Source organism: Centrocercus urophasianus, unplaced genomic scaffold (genome assembly GCF_019232065.1).
Source record: "Centrocercus urophasianus isolate 14NV4802_14NV808 unplaced genomic scaffold, USGS_Curo_1.0 seq_11, whole genome shotgun sequence".
In the NCBI taxonomy this organism is placed as follows: Eukaryota; Metazoa; Chordata; class Aves; order Galliformes; family Phasianidae; genus Centrocercus; species Centrocercus urophasianus.
This window is the reverse complement of record NW_024884253.1, coordinates 40,151,748-40,176,323: the sequence shown is the minus strand read 5'-3', so window position 1 is coordinate 40,176,323 and position 24,576 is coordinate 40,151,748. Positions and strand designations below refer to the sequence as shown.

General features: G+C 40.9%; 1 protein-coding gene across 9 annotated transcripts in view; it reads left to right on the top strand.

Annotated features, from left to right (window-relative positions):
* DTNA (dystrobrevin alpha) overlaps window positions 1-24,576 on the top strand; it is a 174,309-nt gene that overhangs the window by 84,769 nt on the left and 64,964 nt on the right. For all 9 annotated transcript variants that reach the window (XM_042838690.1, XM_042838685.1, XM_042838636.1 and 6 more), the window contains exon 4: window positions 22,268-22,481. In XM_042838690.1, coding sequence (XP_042694624.1) covers window positions 22,268-22,481 — 214 coding nt within the window. The remainder of the gene's footprint in view (window positions 1-22,267; window positions 22,482-24,576) is intronic.

Sequence of the window (24,576 nt, the reverse complement as noted above, 5' to 3'; positions counted from 1 at the left end):
GTTTCCTACTTGATTAGTGGTCTTTTAAGCATTTCTTCTGAGATCTGGTCTCTCTTCCTTTACTGTTTCAGTTTCTATTAGCACATTCATGAGAAAACCTATAAACTTTAATGGATTTCAATGCATATAAAACCTGTTACGGATTGTATCATTTATTCTCCATCTAAAATATTGTTCAAATATGTAGAATGATGAGTTTTGGCTTATGTGTTTCACTGAATCTTTCTACATTAAGTTTAATGAAACCCATCCTATCTGTGGAAGCTCTTGTTGGCAGAAACAGAAGGAGGAGGACTAATGTAGGGAGACCAAGTCTTTTTTGGTCTTCATATCTAAACTAGAATGACAGGCTGGCTGCACTTGTGCTATGCACGGTGGTAAATGCATTAAGAAATGTTCTGTTGATAGGGATTAACCTCTTGGGAGGGAGTTCCTGGTTTTGAGGTTATACATGTCTGTGTTACAGAAATGTTTAATTCATGCTGTCCATACATACTACAGGGACCAAGCTGTGACAGAGAAGTCTTTTGAGAGTGTTTAGTAGATTATTAACTACTTGGTCTTTCAATCACTTCTGCAGTATGTTTCTCATACTTTGAATCTGTAGTTAGCTGAAGTATGAGTTGACAGATTAGTACCATTTTGCAAGCAGACTGCCAGACACAAAACTTGGGAGGGGTTTAGTACCTACACAGCAGCTACCCATACAAAAGCCAGTGCATTGGAAGACACTATTATGCTGTGTTCAGTTGTTCATTTTTTATTTTTTTTTTTTAGATTGTGTTTAAAAAGATGAAATTTCCACTTTGTATTCATGGTAACAGTTCAATAATCTGAAGCGACCGAAATATCTAATTAAGTTCACAGTGATAGCAAAGATGCAGACTAATTGCTTTGGTAACTGTATACAGAGCAAATGAGAAGGCTTAAGAATGAGATAGCCACATTGTTGGGTGGCTGACTGGCTAAAAATATTGGTTGTTAATCTCAACTTTATTCCTCCTAAGTGCGAACTGCTTCTGTGGAACTATTCTTTTTGTTCTTTGTATTAGAATCACAGAATCACAGAATGGTCAGGGTTGGAAGGGACCTCAAGGATCTTGAATCTCCAACCCCCCCCATCACAGGCAGGGCCACCGACCTCCCCGTTTAATACTAGACCAGGCTGCCCAGGGCCCCATCCAATATGGCCATGAACACCTCCAGGGATGGGGCATCCACAACCTCTCTGGGCAGCCTGTTCCAGCACCTCACCACTCTCATAGTAAAGAACTTCTCCCTGACATCCAATATTAGAGAACCAATGCGCGTAGCCTTCAGTTGACCAGTCTGTGCTGAGTCCCTCACGGCGGTACTTGCCTTCTGGCTGGCATTGATAAGTGGTTTGGTGGCCTTACATCAAGAGTTACACAGTATCAGCCCTTTCCAGGAAAAAAAAAGTCTTAAACAAAAATATCCTAGGAATTATGTTCTGTGCAACTTAAGGAATAATTTGTCTTGCTCTGGATCAGGCTGAATTGAGCATGTATTTTCTCCATAAAGTACAATTTTCTTCTCATTTCTGTCCAACTGCTGCTCTCCCACATAGCTTCCTCTCACTGGAAGAAGAGGAGTCACTCATTCACTGTGCAGTGGTGGTCCAATGCAGAGCTTCTAAACATAGAGCCAATGAGCCAAGTACTGGTCTGATGTGGTTAATGTCTGACCTCTGCCTCATGTTAGTGACTCGTTTCCTACAGAAATCGCCATTAAGCTCTACTCAGTAATAAGATCAGGAGGAAAAAAAAGTGACATAGGGAAAAAACTTTCTGTTGTATCTGAGCTCTTTTGTATACAAGAGAATATAAGAAGGAAAAGCTCAAAGGCAGTCACACTCTACTCCTGTGCATGTCACCTCCTGTCACCCAAGCCATCTTTATCTTCTTTCAGCTGTGCTCTCCTGCACTACCTTGACCAGCTTCTTGCTCAGTCACTGTGGCCTGGAGTCACTGGGAAAAAGAATTGCTTGGAAAAAAGTATGTGCAAGGGGTTCTTTTAGAGAACTAATTTAATAAATTGCAGGGAGCTGCTCTTGGCTGCAGGCTGGAGATGTATGAGGATGGAAGCAAAGAGCTGTTCTAAGTGCCAGAAGTAGCTCTTCCAAGAAAAGCAGAGCAGAGGTTTTATTAACACAGGCTTTTTTTACCCTGAGGTGCACATTAGTATGGAACAGAGTGTGACAGTCCTAGGATATCAGGTGGCTGTGCTTATCACAAACAATGCAGTGCTTGTTTCTGCATCCTTTAAAGCAGGGACACACGGAGGGTCATCTCCCTGCCACCCACTGTGAAGTATTCTCACTATGAAAGAGTATTTTGCTGAAACCTACATCATTGGGGTGGTTTTTACTGGTGATGTGAGTACTCTGTAATGGGGTAAGGTGCACTGGCAATCTCAGAGCTGTTCTCTGCAGTATTTCTCCTTATGCTATTCAAATGATGTGGCCAAAAGTTATAGAGAAAGTGGTAGTTTACCACCATTTACCAGAACATCACTGCATATGTTGTGCTCTGAATACTAGCACTTACTGATCAAATTAATTATATCATTGAATTATTTCACTTTCTCAAGAGGAAGATACCTCTAAAGGTGTTTTAAAAACATCCTTCAAAACGGTCCATATTCTGTAAAACTTTAGGAAAAAAAAAGTGAAAAATATTCCTTCCATAAAAATCTCTCTGAGCACTTAAACCAACAGCCAGTTTAAATAAAATCAGCAGTGTGAGGGAAAAAAAATCAATATCAGTCATTGCTGTTATTTGTCAAACAGAACAGAATTGAATCCAATCCAGCTTCGTTCTTCAGAGAAGCAACAAATTCTTTGTAAGAAGTAAGAAAATATGTGCATAAATATGAAAAAAATGCAGTGCTGTTTTTTTAAGGAGAGCTTCCTTCAGTTTTAAGTATTCTTCTTTTCCTGTGTTGATACTATCAATAAATAACAATAATATTGACAAACTATTGGGGCACACCTCTGTACCTGCTAGTACCCAAATGTGAGATGCAAATATCCCAAAACAAGAGACCTACAAAATTCTGCACATATGCATTCTGAAAGCTGGGAAGCTTTACTACTGCAACATAAATATAAATTCATTTTGTGCTTCCCTATTTCTGGTAACAATTTCTAAGCATATAGGTAATGAAAAGACAAACTCTAGATAATGTTCAGTATAGAAAGAGATGAGTATGTGCTACTTGCTTATTAATTTGCACATCTCCTTGCAATAGCAGTAGTCTCCTCTTAATCATAAAGACCAGCACAAGATGGAGATACCTCTACTTTACAAAAAGAAAAAAAAATAAAAGAAATCTTAAGAACTTACGATGGGGGCATGAATAATTTCAAGTGAATTAGACGAGTCTTGGAGAGACAGACCCCAGAGAATACCCTCCTGGAGTTTGCACTATCTTCAGATCTAAGAATGTAAAGTAGGAGCATGTTGGCTGACTGTGACTGCTTTCGAGAATCTCCATGTTGGATATAGTATCAGGAATAGCAATACTCTAATCATCTGAGGCTGAATTTCATTATTTGGGATGATGAGGAAGCAGGTGTGGAAACCTGATCAAAAGTACAGTATGTCTGTGCTGTACAAAATGTACAAAATGCAGCTGGCTGAACTTCATCTATGTTTTCTAGTGTGTGAAGGAGGCCCACTGTCAAGGGCAGAGATAGGAAAGCCACAGGTAAGCACTGTGAGGTCTGTAGCAGTCACAGAACTCAAACCCTACAGACTGATGTTCCTCAAAGTTGGGCATTAGGATACTGTCCTTTACTTGACTTTCTGTGTGTTGAAGCAGGTTTTGAAACGTCCAGTGTACGTTCTCACCATGTAAGGAAGATGCCACCTTGACAGTGTTGACTTAAAGCTGTTATCCATAACAATCAGACACAGAAGAATAATAACGCTTTCCTAAAAGAAGGCGTGAGCGTCCAGTTATAATGCAGCCACATTTATCTTTCAACATTCACTGGTCTGCAGGAAACACCAAAAAATTATGATTCACAGTAATCCCCAGTCGTCCTTGTTCTGTTGGTTTATTAAAATCCAGTTGTTTATAGAGAGAAACAATCTGAGGTGGAATGTCATGATAACATGCAGATTCCCTCTGGGCTATGGTGGCAGCAGGAGTAGAACATAGCAACATATCGTAATCAAAACCATTATACAATTACACATCACTCACTTGTACAGAACTGTACAGCTGGAAAACTGCTGCTGTCCTCGGTGAACTTCTGAATGTGTTGTGAGGTTATTCTGTGACTCTGGCTGCAGAGAGCAAATTTTGTTGATTTCTATAGATCAGAATAAATCACTGGCAGTTGAAAGCTTGAACCTGAAGCCTTGCCAATGATTGTTATAAGACGTTTAATTCAGACAAAAAGGAAGCTTTTTTTTCCCTCTTGTCATTTAATCCCAGCACCTTAGGGTTTTGGAGTCTTTGTTTCTTTGCCTTCAATATTTTTCTGTGTGAGTGAATTTGGTTTGGTTTGGTCTGTCTTATCCAAGTCATAATAGGGCTGTTTCCACACAGGGAGTGTAGCTGCTCTGGCTGTGATGGAGACCCTGTGAATGTCCAGGGCAGCCTTTTCCACCTCTACCCTGCTCTTCCTCCTACCTCCTCTGGGCTTCAGCAATCACCGCCAAGCATGGAGGCATGTCAGCTTAATTCCTGTACATGCTCCTGGGTGCTTCTCTGATCTGATCTGCCTTTTTACATTTGTTTTAGGTTAGAATCATTTCTCACCCTCCTGAAATATAATAATTTCCCACTGGAAATGAATGACAGTTATTGTAAACACGCTATTTTTAGATACTTTTCTTAAAGCTTTTTACCTTCTGTGCTCTTATACCTTCTGTAACGCTGCTGGTTTGTCTTAGAAACTGGCAATTTGGGTATAAAGTGATGTAATCGGCCTTTGTGAGCTACTAGCCCCTGTCAGGATAGCAATCACTTGTAAGGAAAGCTTTGCTTTTATTAAATCAAAGTGAAATTACTGCTCAATGCTGTTGTTTCTCTGTTTTCCTGTACTGGACTAGCACTTAAAAGTATTTAAGCTTTCCCATTCAACTTGCCATTCCCCACAAAATGAAGTGTTGCAGTATCTGGTCCTTGTGGTAAGAGGAAAGGGTATGAAGATATGCAAGTCTTGATTCCACAGGGGAAACGGTGCTGTGACCTTTGTTTTACCCCAGTGGCCTAGGAAGACGTTACTAGATACAGTTTCAACTTTCTGTTCTGCGTGAGAAAATATGCTTTGGTTTTAACTATTTAAAAAGTTCTCTTTTGGGGAACACAGCAAGAGGGTTTTCAGAAGCGTCTGGATCTGGCCTGTTAATCAACATCATCAGATCTTTCATCTTTATATTTTAATTGATTCAGGAATTGCTTCTCTTTACATTAATAAGACATAGAATCTTGCCACCATAATAGAAAACTATTATTTCTTTGATTCAGTAACTTCATTTTCTCCAACATGAAACGGAGTCCACAAGAAATATTTGATAGTGTGCAAGAATCCCATGAAGATCTTTGTTGTGGCAATATTGTGCCTAATAGTTCTCGTGGACTGTATAGCCTGTGTGCTTCTGTGCTTGCCCCTCATTCCTTCTTCTCTTCAGATGACCATCACAAGCAGAGCCTCCAAATTATCATATTGTAGAGTTGTTTAAGTTAAAAAACTTAGTCCCCCGTCATCATCAGGTTCTGTGGTTAGTGTTCTGTTCTCATTGTAGGTTTTTATCATGTTTTTCATTCCATCCTGTAAGCAATAAAGCACAAGATGGTTTCTGGCTGGGTCACAGAGCAGTCAAGCTGAATGACAAGTAATGTTGCCTACTTGAGAAGTGTAAAAGGTCTGCTTGGCTGCAATTTGAAACATTATTTCCAGGGAAAACAGTCTGCCTCTTGAATTTTTTATCATGGCACCCTTATATTCTTCTAAACCCTCATTAGCAGTCGCCTGGGATATTTGCTTAGAAATCTTATATTTTTGTTTTTGTCATTGCTGACCCTCCTGGATATTCTACAATCTGCTTATTAATATTACTAAGTTAATGTAGAGGCCTGAGGGTTTTTTTTTTGTTTCTTTTTTTAAGAAAACTGAGACTTAGTCATTCATGTAGCTCTTGAAGATATAGCTTTAAAAAAAGTGAAGAAGAAATAGCACTCTACATTACATTACTATATTACAAGAGCATTGTGTAAGTTACTAATTCTGGTATCCTGCAGTACTTGGATAATGAAAAGAAAGATGAGCTAATGATTTTGAAAACTTTTTTGTTCCTTTGTCTTTACTAGCGACTTGGAGGCTAAATGCTCTTGGAACTGCTAGTACCATCCCATATGGGTTTCCAGGCAACTATGGGAAAAGGATGCATATATTATACATTCTGCATTATGCATCAATTATTTAATCAAAAGTTCAAAAGGGCTTGATTTAGCATATTCCCTGCAGACAAATCCTTCATAAAGATTTTAGGCTGTAAGTGTTCACTCACAGCACAATATCTTGAAAATGGTTTCAGATTTTCTTCTCTTAACTGTAAAAGTTTGTTAATGTGCTTGACAGATCCTAATACCTGTCATATAAGCTGTTATATTTGACATGTTCCACAGGACTGATTGCAGTTCAGCCTTCCTTCGATGCTGGCACAAAGTGGACTGTTATTACGTGAGGGATTGCAGTGTCTCTGATCCCTGATTATTTGCTTTTAAAGGCTGCCATCGCAATTCCAGCTCACACATGATTAGCATAAGAACTGTCAGTGGACATTTGGAATTCATTTCAGTGTCAAAAAGAGTGATCCAAACAAGGCTGCGTATCTTAAATTCTCAGCTCTTTGCGTGCTCCCAGGTTGATTTTTCAGCCACACCCATTATTCCAAGTAGCTCCTGTTAAGAACTGAGTTGCAGAAAATTGTCAGCTCATGTTACTTTGTCCCTTGCAGAGGAAGATGTCTGGATTGGCATCCTTTGAGTCAGAAGCTGGCAGACACATAGATAGACCACATCCTCAGTACACCTACAGGCTGCCCTCCACGACACCAGTGACTCAGCCCCAGTTCTATGCAGACAGCTTTGTAATTGGATCACAGCTCAAAATCTTTTCTGACTGACTTCCTGAACTCTGATACAGCTGCCATTCACTGCATTATCTCTGATGGCTGTTCTGATACAGGTTTGAGGTTGAGACTGGGCAGTCTGTTCAGTTTACCAGCTGCTGTCTCTGAACATCTGTTCCTGGTGTCAGGCATTAGTTGCCTTCGACCCAGGATGCTTTGGTTTAGAAATCCAAAACCAGAAAATGCATCCTATTTCACATTGGTCCTCCTAAGGAAAATTCACAACGAAAGAAAATAAGCAATTATTAACTTAGTACTGTTCTAGACATTCTGAAAATTGCAAAATGCACATACATGCAGACATGCAATCTCATGAAAACAAATGGGTATCTTGATGATAATAGAATTGCTGTATTGTCTGGGAGCTGCTTCTGCTTCATGTGAGAGGTTTTACTTCTTTTGCCCTCTTGTGTTTTTCCTTCAAACTGTAGCTATATTTTTAAATCTCCTCCATCATCATTTCTTTGCCCCTTCTTCAGCATCACCTTATTACCTGTAGCATGCATTTTATCTCTGACTTTTTTGCAATTCTTATGCTCTTAACTGCTCTTTCTGCTACTTCCCTCTTGGCTGCAAGAAGCCTGTCTTCAGGCGCTTCCTCTCTTACACTTGAGACTGTCCTACCCACATGGGTATTTTGCTGGACTCTCCCAGTGTCATGCGAGTACCTCCATAAGGTGCTAAAATGCATTAAGCAGTGTGACTTCATGCCTGTCACATGTTGGTCATTCTCTCAGTTTTTATCATTTGACATCATATTTATCCAGGAGAGGGGAAATAAACAAAATAGAAGTTTTCCTTGGAGCAGATATCAGTAAATTGGGTGATTGCAGTACTTTGTTCCTAGGGAGATCCGGTCCATCATTTCAAACCTACTCTGCCTCTATTCTGAACTCAGAGCAAAAGGAGGAGCTACATGTGAACTCCATCCATACCTGAGAGCAGTGTACAATTTTGAAGCCCTTGCAGAAAACTGTTTTTCTGAGAAGATAAGCTCCAGCATTTTGTCCATGTCCTGTAGTATTGCATTAAAAGTGTCCTTTTCCACAGCATCTGCTGAGTTGGATTTTGTTGAGGGTTCGTGGTTGGTTGGTTTGTTGCTGTTTTTTGGCTTTGATGCTGTCACATAGCTCTGAATAATGGCCAGGCACTATGCAACTTTCCTAACCAGTTGTCTCCTCTGCAGTCTTTTCCTAGATGATCTGATGCATCTCCTATACTTCTTCATTCCCTTTCAGACTCCATCTCCAGTACCATTTGGAAATATAACTGCTGTGGAGTCATCAGGCATGCTGGCTGTTTGTGGTGAATGTGGGCTTCTTTAGGGTGAAGAGAGCAAGTACTGTAAAGAAAAGAAGTCAGAATGTAGGCCTTGATCTTGTTTTTTACTGTAATTCACTGCTTCTGAAATTCCCCAAAGTGGTTTTTTTTCCCTTCTAAAACCATGTTCAGCTGAGGGAGCTGGGCTTGTTCAGCCTGGAGAAAAGAAGACTGCAGGGTGACCTCATTGCAGCTTTTCAGTACCTAAAGGGAGCCTACAGAGGGGAGGGGAATCAGCTCTTTGAAGGGGTTGATAATTGCAAGACGTGGGGAAATGATTTTAAGTTAAAGGAGGGAAGATTTATGCTGGATGTCAGGGGGAAGTTCTTTACCGAGAGAGTGGTGAGGTGCTGGAACAGGCTGCCCAGAGAGGCTGTGGATGCCCCGTCCTTGGAGGTGTTCAAGGCCAGGTTGGATGAGGCCCTGGGCAGCCTGGTCTGGTATTACATGGGGAGGTTGGTAGCCCTGCCTGTGTTGGGGGTGTTGGAGATTCGTGATCCTTGAGGTCCCTTCCAACCCAGGCCATTCTGTAATTCATTTGTATTCAGAGTTGCACCAAAGGGCAATTTGTGTACCTGTAATAATAAAGGTCAACTTCATAATGCCTAGAATATTCAAAGAGAAGCTTGAGTTTACTGTTACCTATTTTTCCATACCAGCTGTACCTACTATCATTTTCTCTTATTCTTAGTGGAAGATTTCATACGGCATATATGCAGCGTGCCAGGACAAATTGTGAGAACAGAAGATGTTGGCCATAAAAATAATTTCCCACCTTTAAAAGTGTGAAGAGACTGCGTAATATAATGTCCTCAGTGTGTGCTGCTCTCACTATGATTATGGGATGCTACACAATGGACACTCAGCTTCCCATCATTGACTTGTTTGTGATGTACAATAGCTTTGCAGAGACGGTTTTGTTTGTGCTGAATTAAGCCACCGTGAGGCCAAATTCAAGCTGAGTTATACCTGTGATATTGTTGTTGGCTGTAACAGGCTTGTAGCAGGGGAGCTGCCAGGAGTCTCAGACCCATCACTGTGTGAAGTGTGGCTAATTCCAGCAGAAGTTCTAGGGATACTCAGCCTTTACAAATTGAAAGTCTGCTGAATCCACAGACATTACTGTCATGAGGAGAGGAGTGAATCAGTCTCTTAGTGAAGAGGATGAACTCGGTTTCCAATAAAGTAGTAAAGTAGTAAGAAGAAGTAAATGCTAGTATCATAGTACGTCTCTTGTAAAGGTGCTGATCTTCCACAGGTTTAGTTTTCCCTGTTTCATACATGCCCATTTTACCTTGAAACTCTTTATTTTGTCTTGAATCTTGAATAGGATATCTTGAAGGATTGCATGTGTAAAGGATGACAGCTAAGTGGCCATGTACATTGAGGCTCTTACTCCATCTAGGGGCCCTGAAAACATCATTAGAGAGTTTCTGTCACACAAAGGAGAAGGGATATAGATGTGTGGTGCTTCATCTAAATCCTGATTATCTGTCATTTTACATTCTATGTTTTTGCTTCCTTTCTCATTATTGCTGATTGTTAAGCAATGTTTATGTTAACTGGAGCTTTTCTCCTTTTCCTGGCTTAATCTTCAAGTATCTCTCCTTAAGAAATGTGATGGTTTAGTGCATGGTACCACAAATCACTGAAGTAGGAGCCACTGTAATTGCCACCTGGTTCTGGAGTTATGGTTTCTGAATGATTCAGCCAGAGACTGGGGTGCTGGCTCTTGGAGAAGGCATTGCTTGGGGTATGGCAGGAGAGCAAATGCGCAAAGATTATGTGAACACAGAGATAGGATTTGGTCAAAAGTTCTGTATAGTTTGCATGAATTAGACATTGTCTCATCAAATGAATTCAACATAAAGAAAAGGATCTTCAGGATACCAGGATCCATCTCAGAGCTGATTGTAACTCAGATCCCAAAAGACTTCTTAGGCAAATAAATCATCCTGTTTTCAAATGTAATAGATGTTTAAATGTGAAAGTTTGAACCTGTGGCAGTAATGAGCACTTTCATTACCAATCTCAGCAAGGGATTAAATCAGGTTGGAGTTTGAACTGTCCCTATGACTTTAGCCATAAGATGCTTTTTTTCACTTACGTCCCATGCTACAGGAACATCCAACTTTATCTCAAGGCTCTTGCTATTAACAGCTGAGGTTGATATTGGGATTTTGTCCTCATAAATTAAGGGCTCCTACAACTCTCTGGATTGGTCTTAACTCCTGACAACAGAAGAGAGGGACATATATCATCTCTTTTTTTGTGTGTCACTTCTGTTCTGGGGGGTGAAAAATACAATTCTGATATGAGCAAGTTTACTCAAGGATTAAGATGAATTTAAATATTTCTCTAGTTATTTGATGAAAATTTTGTAGGCCAAATTTACTGCATGTTACATAAGAAATAAATTAATATGAAAAGGATCAGCTTAACAATATGCTTATATGTAAAATGCTACTTTGATATTCAGGGAGATGTGCAGTTCCTCATTCGTTAGCATTCTGCACCTTGTGTTGTTTACAGTCTTGCCAACCCTAAATGATTAAAAAAAAATTAGGAACAAAAAAAATGGTGTGAGTCAAACTCTGAAAAGCAGAAGATGAGCCGAGGAGAGCTTTGTCTTCAAGCAGTTTTGAGTGTATAAGTGCTCATTCTTTTTCTCTGATCTTCGTGGTATGACTGAACTTTAAAGGTTGCCAACGTAATGTCAACTTTTTTCTATGGCCATGAGGGAGGAAAGGGTTATGAAGACCTGTTAAGCTGAATATCTACTTGCCATCACAAGCTTCCAGTGTCAGGGATTTTAAGGAAAGCAGCAGTTACTGTAAGAGCAGGGCTAACACTTTGTATCATTAGAGCTGGTAACACATATTAATTCAAGATTAGCGGGAAATGTAACTCAGCTTTTCAGCATTTGCATTCGCTTTACACTTACTGTTTGCAGGTAAGGAGGCTAGAGGTCTCTTGTGGTGAAGGTCTCTTGTGGTATGGAGAGGTTCTGAGGGGTAGAGGGCAGCTGGGAGCAGCAGTACCAAAGAAAAGAAAAAAGTGGAGATACTTAGGAGAAAAAGATGCGGTATTAGTCAGAGTTGGCACTTGAAGAAACATATTTCCAGAGGAGATTTTATTACCGTAAAAAGGACACCCAACATGAAGATTATTCTGCCCTTTTTTTTAACCTCTTAGCATTATTTGCCTATCAAATGTGATAGCCTTTATAGGTTGTTCACACTGTTGAATCTCCAAGCACATATTCAGCTAAATTCATGGACAAGGCAGTTTTCTGGGGACAGCAGTGGGAATACACAACCTTTGATTTGTGTTAGTTTGGTTGATGTTGTGCCAATACAGAGTTAAAATTTAATGGCCAATGTGTGCTGCATTTACTAAAATGCACCCAGTAGTGCCATCCTGTGGTCAAGGCTATGTTGAACAGAAGGCTTGTGCACTCCGTTCTGCCTTTTCTTTAAAAGCTATTTTGCCTTGGATTATTGCACAGAAGCTGAGTTGTGCCAGGCTGTAAAATTATAGCTTTCTTCTCAGACACTCAGTCATTTCTGAACTTCCAGTATAATCTCATAAATAGGAGTGCTGGACCATGTCTTTTTCCTGGAAACACTTTTTTGAAAGTTTCCATAATTCATTTTCTGTCGCCAGTTAGGTATAACAGAGATGGTGTTTTGCAAATCAGCTGCAGGTACGGTATCACCCATGCTGGAGGTTGTTTTACCTCCTTTTGGGAGTGCAGAAACATCTTCCTAAAATATTTTTATTGCGGTATATTACAGAAGAATTATATCTAATTAAAATTTTGAAATGCTGTAGTTTTGCTGATGAAATACAAATTCAGATGTAAGGCTAATTGCCCTTGTTTTAAGAGAAATGAGAAATGTTCTGTATCATCCATATTTACTGACCAAGTTTTGTTGCCTCATATCTCCATTTGAAGGAATACTTAGTCACGTTCAGGCCTGACTACACAGTGCCTCAAATGAGGCATTTCTTACTAGAATGGTGTTAGGGAGAGATATTAAAAAATAAGGGAGATGAATAATCTAAGGGTACCATTGTCATTTTGGGCAGAATTCACAAAGTTTCTGGATATGGAATATAGATATCAGCATGTCTGCTGTTGACACGCTGGTCTTTGACTTATGAATGTGTTCAAGGTTTAAAACAGGTAAGTGATATATAATGTGTGGATTTAAGCTACGGGACTTCTAGTAACAGAGCAGTGTTTTAACTGAATGTTCTTTCTCTCCTGTTTGTCACAAAAATGTTAAGGAGCTTAGAGTTATGTTTTTTCTTATTTTAATTTATGTATGTCATACTTTATTCAGCATTTTGAATAAACAATTTCCGAGAGTGTTTAAAAAAAGGAACCCCTTTCCCAGCAGCTGGGTGAAAAGCAGTGGCAGCCGTTTCCCCAGCCCAGCACTGTGGGATGCATTGCCCCCTGCTCTCCCTTACAGGATCGACTGTCATTAGCGGTGCCTGCTGGAGAGACTGTTGGCCTCTTCAGCCACCCACACAGAGCCCTTCTGTCAGTACAGGTGAGATAGAATAGGCAGGAAGAGACAGCAGGGGGGAGAAGGAGCTTTTATGTAAATGTAATTAACATAGACAATTTTACTGGAGATGTCCATGTGATCTTACACATTGGTGGCTTTGTCGGTTGCCATATTAAGGATAAAAAGACCACATTTCAGCATATTGTTATCTAGCTGTTCTCCCTCATTAATAGCACTTGGCCAAGTTGACAGGCACGTCCAACAGGCCACATTTGTTTAATGTGCTGAGTGATCAGAATCTCAAAAGGCTTTAAAATAACTCACTTTTCACTCTGGGCAGAACAGTAGGTGAGGATACAAGAATGCAAGCCTAGAATTTGGACTGGAGAACGTTTAAAACTTTTCCCCTGAAATCCATCACCTCAGCTCTATACATTTTATCCTACAGATTTCCAGGCATCCAGCAGCTAGCTTTGGCAGCAGTTCAGGAATACTGCCTATGCGTGCATTCTGTCCCATCATCCTGGTCATTAATGAAGGTGTTCCACAGCTTTGGCCTCAGTATTATGCCTCAGGGTATGCCATTAGTGACTGGCCTCCAGCTGGACTTGGTGCTGCTGTTAACAAGATTTTCAGCTTGGCAATTCAGATAGTTTTCAGTGTAGCTCACTTTCTACTTGTCCAGTCTGTAGCTATTTTTTTCAGTGAGGAAATTATAGAAAATTGTGTCAGTAGCCTTTCTAGGGCCTTAATAAAGAATATCTACTGCTCTGTCTTGTCCAGGGAGGCAGTCATTTCATTGTGGAAAGCAGACAGGTTGGTCAAGCATGACTTCTTCTTCATAACTCCATGCTGACTGCTCCCAGTCGTTTTCTTGTCCTTAACGCGCTTGGAAATGACTTCAGGAGGATTTGCTCCATTCCCCGTTCTGTGGACTGAGATGAAGTTTTAGATCGCTGGATCTTTTTGCTTGTTTTTAAAGAGATTAACACAAACTTTCTCGCAGCTCTCAAGAACCTTGCCCTGTTGCCACAACCTTTGAAAGCTAATTGAGTGGCCTTGCTGTGACATCACCTGGCTCCCTCAGCACTTGTGGGTGCATTGCATATAAGGTACCATGGACTTGTGAGTGTCCAGTCTGTCTAAATGTCCTCTAACCAGTTCCAAAACACCTCAACCAAAATTGTCTTCCTCTTCTTGACTGTCCCACTTATCACAGGGATCTGCATCTTCCTGAAGATGAAGCTTGTCAGTGAAGACTGGATAGGAAGGCTTCAAGTAGCTCAGCCTTCCCTATGTTTTTTGTCTCTGGGTGCCATAGCCCATTCAGCCTACATAGCCTACTAAGCCTACTTAGCCTACTAAGCTTGTCCTGCTGTTGAAAGCCTTTATTGTTACCCTTCACATCCCTTGCCAAATTCAGCTTGAGTTGGGGCAGTTTTTGAGAATTTGATTTCTACAAAGAAATACAGAAACGTTGTCTCTGGTTGCTCTAGATTATCAGTACCTCAGTGTATCATCCTCTTACAATCTTTCTTACTATTATATGGGAATACACATATTTAAAAAAAATTAAAGCATTTGGGGATCAGAATGTCTGTAAATATTCTGAATGTTCTGTTACTTACGTCTTTAAGCTTAAAGTATTTACTCGCAATCACTGCATCTACAAACTAGAAATCATATGAAGTAGCAGGAAGATGCAATTATAATTTGTGTGTGTATATATACATATATATGTGTATATGTACATATATATACATACACACAAATTATAATATATATGTTTAATAAAAGAACTCATGTTTGGCAACAACCTGGATGTTCACCGTTCTTGAGTTTTTGGTAAGCAATGATGACCAGCCCAAGAGCTGTTAGTAGCTTGCAGAGCACTCAAAACTAGCTTAGGACATGCCATGCCTGTTGGATTAGCTGCCCAGTGGGTGCCCAGCTGTGCTGGAAGTCACTGTGCTGGATAAACTGTGTTTGGAAGCAGAAGCAGATGAGGGAGGTAGAAGCAAAGCGTAGAAGACATTTCCAGGAGCAGGTTCAGATATTTGGGTAGTGAGCGTAGCCTGGGTGTGCCAGGCTATGGAGGGTGGCATCTGTTGCCAGACATACCCAGCCAAAGGGTGGAATACCTCATTTTTAGCCAAACAAACCTAACACCCTGTTACATTTTCTTTTTCATGTAATTTGGCACCAGAAAATGTGAAGCCATCGTAGTTGGCACTTTGGTCTGCGTAGTGGTAGGACAAACATTAAGGCTTTTACTGAGCATGCTGCAGCTGCTTGGTATGAGGGGCAGCTTGGCCACAAACAGGTGTTCTGTAGTGAGAAAATACCTTGTTCAGTGCTCCATTACCCTCCTGACAGCAGAAAAGAGGAGTCAAGCAGAAAGAGTGAGTGACTTCCCAGGGCTTCACAACAGTGATGATGACAAATGGCTGCACACCCTCATTGGTGATGGGTTCATGGATTCTAATCTGAAAGAGAAGAATCATCTAACATTTTATAATATCCGGGAGATTGCTAGACAAGGAAGCGTAGGTCTTTCACTTCTAATGAAATCCACATTGAATACCTGCAATACATTCAAGTGCCATTGATTTCAAATTACAATGCTGGTATGTTTAAACTCAGGCACATCTGTAAGAACTGTGCTGAACTAAAATTTTAATGAAATGTATTCTTAGATTTTTGAAATGATTTAAGTTAATACTACTTTAAAAGTTGTTCTTATATTCACCAACAAACGCTGTCAAGGTGGAATTCTGTGGTAACTGTCAGTTGGGCATATTTACCTTAGATGTAATTAGGCCTACTGTAAGATAAGCAAATTTGAATTGATTATTAAAGCCATAATTTAGTTGCTTCCCGTGTTTGATTAAACACAGTCTTCTCTTCCATGTTCATTTAATAATAAATGGAAAAATAACATTGTAGAGTTCATGGTTTATGTGGAGTACAAAAAATACTGTAGAAAAGATTTGTTTTTTTGCATAAGTAAATTGGTTTAATCTTAAGAAGGCTTAAGCACACAAACTCTTCCTCTGTTTTGTTTTTTTTTTATTGTTGCTTTTTCCACTTAGAAGATAACTTCCACTACACTTTTCTTTTTTATGCTTGCTTCAGGCAACAGCATTTCTTGGCAGCTGATGTTTGAAGTAATCTGCCTCCTTTGAGATTAGTGATATATCCAAGATTATCTCACAGCTTCTGTATCTCATGGTAACTATAAATAAACTGCATGATGGGAGGACGACTTCATTTCTCAGCTTATAAATAAATTTTAATTTCTTTGCTTTAAGCTGAGTAAAAAAGGATAGTCCATCTCTTATCTCACACTTTGTCTATACTGTAATCTACCAAACAGAAAGCTATTATTTAAGAATAGCCATTAAAATAAAAGTGCATTGATTTCTTCCTAATGTAGAAGCTAAAGAACTCATGGGAGAGAAAAGGAAGATCAAAATTGGTGAAACTGTCGTATGCATTTATAGTAAGCAACATAATTTTGTCCAAACTTCTCTCCAATGGTATCAAGTATACCTCCTTCAAAAATCAACTTCCTGACAGAGTTGTAGAATGGTGAAATTCTGCCCTGTGGCTTCTAATTCCTATTTTTCATAGTATCAAATCAGTAAAAAGCAATAGGAAAGGATGTTCTGAACACAAATAAAGGGAGAATGGCAGGATGTAAATCCTCAGGAATGTATAAAAGCTTTTTGGATAGAGGAAAATGCAAAACACTTTTCAGACTGAGACGGTGGTCTTCCATCCACATTTAAATGCTGCAGAGAGAGATCAATTCATTTACGATGTACTGGCAATTGTCTCTCTCTCCAAATGCTGTTTTACCAGGTGAAATAGTTTCACTGAAGAAAATAACATTTGTTATTTGGAGTGTATTTCCATACGTTAATCTTAATTCTCTATGATTCGGGTTGTGCCTCCTCCGAGAATGCATTTGTTACTAATGATTGTTGTGTAAAATAAGTGAGTGGCAGCCGTCTGTAGTGCTGTTCGTCTGCTTTGTGCGCTCTGTAGTTGTGTTGTGCTTACGTGGCAGGGGTGGGTAGCTGTGAGAAGAGTCCCATGTTAGATCAGAGAGAGCTCTAGCCTTCTCCAAAAGGATCCTGCCATGTCCAAATCTGAGCTTGTGCCTCTGAGAGAGCAGATTTAAGAGAGGGAAAAACACTGCAGCAGCAGCTGGGAGAGGAGTGATAAAATGTGAGGGAAAAGCCCTGCAGGCACCAAGGTCAGTGCAGAAGTCCCCTTTGTGGGTACCCCATGGAGTTGATCTCCACGTGCAGCCTTGGAGGAGATCACTGTGTGGTGGATGAGGCCTGAAGGAGGCACAGCCTGCAGAGAGCCTCTGCAGGAGCAGCCCTGCGTTTGGGTTGCAGCCTAAGGAGGGGAGCCCATGATGGGCAGGAGGGCTGGGGGAGCTGCTGCCCAAGGGAAGCCATGTTGAAACAACTCCTAAAGGGTGGGCGCTGTGGAATGAACCTGAGTTGGAGCGGTGCTTGGAGAGCTGCAGCCTGTGGGAAGCCTAGACAGGATCAATTTGGGAAGGACAGCATCCCATGAGGCAGACTCCACACTGGGGCTGGGGAAGGGAGAGACCATGAAGGAGTAGCAGACTGAGCTCAGCTCCCATTCCCTGCACTGCTTAGGAGAAGAAAGTGAATGAGGGGAAGGTGCTTTTAGTTTGCTTTTAGTTCTCACTGCTGTTGTCTGTTAGCAATAGGCAATAAATTACATTAATCTCCCTATGCTGACTATTTTGCCCGTAACTATAATAGTTGAGCAATCTCCCTGTCCTTATCTCAGCCCTTTTTCTTATTTTCTCCTATTCCTTTGAAGAAAGGCAGTGGGAGTTCAGCTGCCCATCAGCAGTTTGCAATTGACGTTTCACTGGGCTGTATATCTTTGAATCACTTTAACTCCACATAGATGCTAGACATGAGCAGCTTTTGTTCCTGATGTGTAGTGGTAGTCTGGTGACTCTGTGAAAACAATTAGCAGATATCTGTCTGAGAAAGGGCATTTTTTTCATGTTGAAGGTATAAAAGTATAAGTGCACAAGGCAGCAAGAGCTGCCACAGTAGCTATTACAGAATCTAAGACAAACCTACAGTTTAACTTTGTTGAAGGAATTGGGGCAGATTTTTTGAGAGAAAATGTTGGATAGTATTTGTAAGCTGGTTACACTGAAAACTTCCTATCACCACAGTACTTAGAAATCAGATTCAGGTTTTATTGCACTACATGTTTTTTGATGTAAGGAGAAATGCCTTCTTCAGTGAGATTAAGACAATCTGAGGGATGGGCAAATGAATACTTGGGCATAGCGGAATGATGGAGAGGATGAAAAGTAAAATGGGAGGGAAACAAGCTTATGGGAAGTTTGCAAGGTTATCATTCTGGTTTTGCGTTGAAAAGGGTGTGACGCTATAGGTACCTTGTTAGCTGCAGTTTGAAACTGACGTAAGTTTCTAATAGTACAGATAGACAGAATGGAGCTTATAAAGGCCAATGTTTGCCTCTGCTTTTTCCCACCCTAGGCAGGCAACATGGTATAATACTTAAGCTTGCTTACTGCCTAAGTACATTTTTGAAAAATGGGGTTCTGAGTGATCAGTACCACCCAGATGCACTCAGTGCTAAGTCAAGGGATGCAGAGGAGGTGGCTATGGTAAGATCTGATAACTTTTTATAGAGATTAAATTATTTATTATTTGTATTTTCTATAAAACCTAATTATTATAGGCCACATAGTGGTCAGAACAAAAAAGGCATCTTTCCTTACTACTTAAAGAACAAAGTGTGGGATTCATCTCAGTTAACCTTGCCAGCCTTGAGGTCACATCTCAGGTATGCTTGTTGTTGTATGCTTTCTAGTCAATAAAGAAATAGAAAAGCACCTTCAAAGCATCGTTCACCTCATCTGTCTCTTACTAGAGCTGGTTTTAGATGCCTTTCAGTTTACCAATTTTTAAGGGATTAAGCTTAGGTAGGTGAGTTCCAAACTCTTGCCCATAACAACCAACTTGAGTAAAAGCTGGGGAAGTCCTCATAACAACAGTTTAGCAAACTCTATTAGTAATTTTGAGCTAGAGATTTAAAGAGATGTTTTCAAAATTAGCAGATGTTAAAAAGTTTGGATCTTATCCGTCTTTCATTTCTTCCTGCAGGAAGGAGCTTCTGTAAAATAAATTTAAAATTCATGAGTAAAATGAAAAATAAAATGGTGCAATAGGATTGTTGATTATTTGGCTTCAAGTGGAACCAAGGCGTTTCTTGGGGGGGGAAAAAAAGCAAAAAAAAAAGCCAAGTAAAATTATTTATAATATCAAATGCACAGCAGTTCTGTGAGACTAATACTTTATGGTAGGTGGGGGACGGTTGCTGCTATGCAGTTTCCACTAAATCATTTTCTTAGATGTGTGCCCTACCTTTGTGGCATACGAATGAACATCAGGACAGCCTGTGAGGCTTTCAGGTTAGAGGTAATGCTAAAAACAATATTTTTCACTTGAATGTGTTAGCGTGCTGATATTAGTCTCACCTCTGCTAGCCTCTGGATATTTCCCTTCTGAAAACCATCATCAAAATTAACTCTGGATGTGACTGTGTTATGAGAAATGTAGTATCAGTGCGAAAAGAAGAAATGCTGCAGGGGCAGAAGTGAACCAAATATGCATGTGGGCAGGACAAGGCTTGTTGCTGTCTTCATTTCTCTGCACTGATCAGGTGCAGAGCTGCTTGAAGAGTACCCCAAGCAGCTCCAATGACATGATTTGTTGTCCTTTATATTCCCTTCTTCCACCATCACACTGTGGGTTTTTTTCCACTTATTCTCATCTCCTCTCAGATGAGCAGCCTTTCCCTGTTTGTCCCTTTCTTACTGGCCGCAATGTTGCTGATTTTACATCCTTATTCCATATTTATGTCTAGATTGCCCTGGTAATTTCTGCCTTGGTCAGCAGTGCTGTTCAGCTGGTAAGCCTGTTCATGCTTTTTCTGGGTTTGCTATCTTGCTAGTGTAGCCTCAAGTCAAGGTTAGCCGTCTGTGTGGGTATTTCTCCCTTTCTCCTATTCATTATGCCTTGTCATTGCTGACACTGGCACCTCTCAGTGTAGCTGCAGCCCAGGTTTGACAGTTTGCACACAAACCCCTACTGGTGGAAGCACCTTCTTCATCTCTTTTGTCTGTTACCAGAGGCCAATCTCATGGCATGCAGCAGCTGGACCCTGATGGAAACTTCTCAGTCAACCTTTGCTTTCTGCCTACCATTTCCCCCATAGAAGGCCACAGAATAAGTGCAACAGGGCCAGCCTCTTGCTGCGTCTTCCAGCGTATTGCTCTGTGTTTCTTTCTTTGCTACCTTATGCTGGTGACCCAGATTGGGAAATACATTAACTTCTCTCCTGGACCAGACAGTGGCTTGATTTTTGGTGATGACTTCTGTCCCCTGTCTAATCTGTTTTCTGAGCTATGTAGAGAAGCTTCCTAGCACGTTGTTATGTACAGCCTGTCTTCTCTAGGATTGTTCATCTCCTGTTTACTGAGATTACCTCAGGGGCAACTTGGCAGTGAAAACTGCTTGAATGGGAATGGCTACTTTAACAGGATCTGAGTCTTACACTGGATTTGTTTTGGGGAATGTGTTCTTCTGAAAGATAGAAAGGATGAGTTCAGAGAGGCTGTGTTCACCCCCCTGCCTTCATTCAGGATGGCTCTCTGAAGACGATTTCCTGACAAGGTCAAGCAGACAAGGTGGGCTGTAGAAGCTTCCTTTTAGTATAAAGGCCAAGTAAGCAGTTAGTGTAACAATGGAACTACATCTTGCAATTTTTCCCAATTATTTGCTAGGGAGCAGCAAGAAGAAGGGGAAAAGTACCTTGTATAATGCCTGAGTAGTTGCTGCTGCTGCTGTTGCCACTTGCCTGTATGCTCTGTGTTCCTCCTTGGGCTTGCAGCTTACATATGCAGTAGCAGGGCAATAGAGATGATATTTTTTTTCTCCTGAGGTAGAAGTAAAAAAAAACAATAATTGGCAAAATTCTAGACTAAGTAAACAGAGTCAGTGTAGTTCCATTTATCTAACTAGTGTTGGCTTACATTTCTCTGCCATCAGACCGTCATGCCACATTGCAGTCTGAGAGCTGCCTGCAAAGCAACTGAAAATGTAATGATGAGGATTAGAACTCATTTCTATCTGCAATAAAATGCATCTTCATCCAGATACAGGTAGCTCTCGATATGAAGACATATCACTATGCTAACTAATAAGAACTGTACAGTAGTTCCTCTGGTAAAAAGAAAGAATTTGCACCTTGAATCTCATGATTTATCTCTTATTGAAATTTTTAGGAAAGAAGGTAATACTTAAGATTAAAAAAAAAAAAAAAAAAATAAGATGATTTATTTTAGTTGTGTTTAAGCTAAATCTAACTTTTGAATGACTGTGTTTCTTTTTGATTTTTGGTCCACCGCTTCAAGAACTGCCAATTTGCAGCAAGCCAATCATAGTCACTGTAACACTGCTATGCAAACAAGATCTCTGTTTGGATACAATATGAGGGCTGAGCAGAGATTGTCCTTTCAGCTGTCCTTGCAGGCAAAACCAGCCCCTGTGAAATTCAGCCTAGATCAGGAGATCAAGAGAGAGATTTAACAAATCATTTGGAAAATATATTTAGAAGACCAAAATGTGACTTAGGGATCACTCATTACATGTTCTTTATTTATATGTAGTTTGTCTGCCCTGACTCAATTACAACTCTGTTTCTGTAAAATATTTTGCTTTCAGTTCAAATTGCTGAAAAGCATTTTCAAAATGTCAGTGTGTGTTAAGCACTTAGTATTCATAGGCTCTTCTGAAAAGCCCATATGCTATGCAAATTAATATCTAAGAGTAATTTCTGAATGGGTATCCATAGAGACGCGGTTCAGAAAAACTATTAACGTGCGTTTTCCTTCCAGTGGTTTCAGTGAAATACAGATTTTTGCTTGAACACTTCATACAACGAGGAGTGATTTCCTGAGCTGAAGTTGTACTCGTTGCAGATAGTGGTAACAGTATATGGTTTGTTTATTAATGGATTTGGTTTTCATTTGCTCTTCCCTCCACTAAATTGAATTCTCGGTGATGGAAAATGCATACATTCATTTAATGTTTCCTGAAGCACCTCCTGCGTGATCGTCTAGGAACGTGTCCCCCTTACTGTTTGTGTGTTGTCCCCTAGTGCACCTGGTGGACATTTGGAACGTGATAGAAGCCTTACGGGAAAATGCCCTCAACAACCTGGATCCCAGCATCGAACTGAACGTGGCTCGCCTGGAAGCTGTGATTTCAACTATTTTCTACCAGCTCAACAAACGGATGCCGACGACCCACCAGATCAATGTGGAGCAGTCCATCAGCTTACTGCTCAACTTCTTGCTAGCAGCCTTTGATCCGTAAGTCTGCTTTCATCCCCCACGGGCTTCCCTGCTTCCCTGACTGGTGAAAGGGTTTCGCTTGCTCTGAAAATATCTCTGGAAAACAATCCCACAAGCTATATTCTGACCCAAATAATGAGCGTGTGAATAGTGCTCACTAGGGAGAAAACCTAAAATTAAGGGCCTTTCCTTTCTGTTGAGCCAAATTCAGCACAAGCGTGTTTCCACCCAGTTTCTCCAATTTGTTCATGTCAAAGAGGAATTATCTACAGAAACAAATTCACATCCACTTCTAATTTATGTTGTTATTTATTGATGCACCAGTCTCTGACACCACTGCAATGACTGTGCGGCAGTGACAGGGGTTAATAGCTCATTATTTGGAAAGAGCTCCATTTACTGCGAGTTCTTGCAGCTGTAAGCATTTTCTTTTTTCTGGCTCTTCCCAGTGCAGTATGATTTTGAGACCATGACAGAAATAGAATAATGACCAGGAGGTGAAACTGAAATTCGTGTTGTTTATTACTGTATGGGACCCATACTGCAAAAAGGACAGGTTCAAGGTAGAGTGAGCTGCTTGCTGTAGCAAGTGTACCTTGTGTACGTATTAGTTACTGAATGAGTAGACATCAGCCTGCATTGCTGTGTTCAAAGTCCTCAGGCCCACGTTACTGGAGAACAGCTGTTAAGTCTGCATATTGCCTATTGCCTCTTTATGGCAGTTCACCAGCTGCAAACATTGGCCGTGCTGCCCTTGTCCCCTCCCTCTTTCCACCCTCTCCCTCCATGGTCCCAGTGCTGGGTATCGGGGCTGGGTTTTGTGCACCTTTTGGAGGCAGCCCAGCCAGGCAGCTCAGTCACCATGGCAACGGGGAGAAAAAGTACTTGTTCCACATGACAGGGCTGCACCCAGCCTCCCCTCCGGTCCCTCTGAGGGAAAAACAAGAAGTCAATCAGTTGTAGAGCTGTAGCCTTCAGGAATATTTTTTCCTTCTCAACAGCAGTAAGGCAGGGAACAAGCATTTTAATGTATGCCACTGAGGCTGTGACAAGAGCACAAAAGGACAAGGAAAATGGCCGGATGCACACATCGGTGCACGCTGCACGCAAACTGCTCCCCAGCTGACAAGCAGCAGCCCCAGGACCATGAGAGCAGGAACTGTGATAACGTGCTTGTTTTGTAGCTCACCGTGGTGGGGGGTGGAGTTGTCAGCTGGATGTCAAGGCCAGTCATAGCAAAATGGAGGATAGGGTTTAACTCCTCTGTACAGAAACAGAATGTGAGAGCAGGGTTTGGCTTCCCCTGAGCACAGCTTCCCACATGCTGTGTGATGACCTGGTTTGGGCTCCCAGAGGACCTGAGGAGGCTGTAGGCATCTCATCGTCCTCATGCTGCTGCCTTCAGGCAGGATACACAGGGTGCATTTCCTATGGCAGAGACAGACAGAGCATCCTGAGGAAAATGCTCTTTGCCTTAGAACCTGAGGTGAGGACTGGCTGCGCATAACCCTGTGCTGAATGCACCAAGCATTGTGTGTGTGGTTCATCTAATCACAAGGTTCAGGCACAGTCTGTGAGACCTAAGTTCAGGCTTCACAGACATCTGTGTCATCTAGATGTCTCTTTAATATGATGGGTGTTTGCCCACCTATTGCAAATATAGACATGAAAGTCAAACGTCTGATTCTCAAAACTGGTGTCAAAATCCTTTAGCATGACTCAGATGATTGATGTTTTGTTTTGAGTGTTTGTTTAGCAACCGCTTGCGGTGCAGATTTCCCTGACTCTGATGTGAGTAGCTCCTGCTCAGTAGAGGAGCGGTGTAGAGCTGTCTGCGTTCCTAACTGCACTGATACGTGTTCATACATTGCATAAAGGGAGCTGTGAGGCTCTGGATGAAGTCTTTTTCTCCAATTCCTTCCTCTCTTATGGAGAAACTGGACAGTTAAACTAAATTGCCTGGAGTCTTGTCTGATGGAAAAAAAAATAGTCACTCCTAAAATAGTCCTGTTGTCTTTGACCTGAGTTCACTCCTGTTTTGTAGCCATGTTTTCAAGAAATGGCTGGCCTTTCCAAAATGCCAAATCCAAATTGTGAGGGATGTGTTTATTAA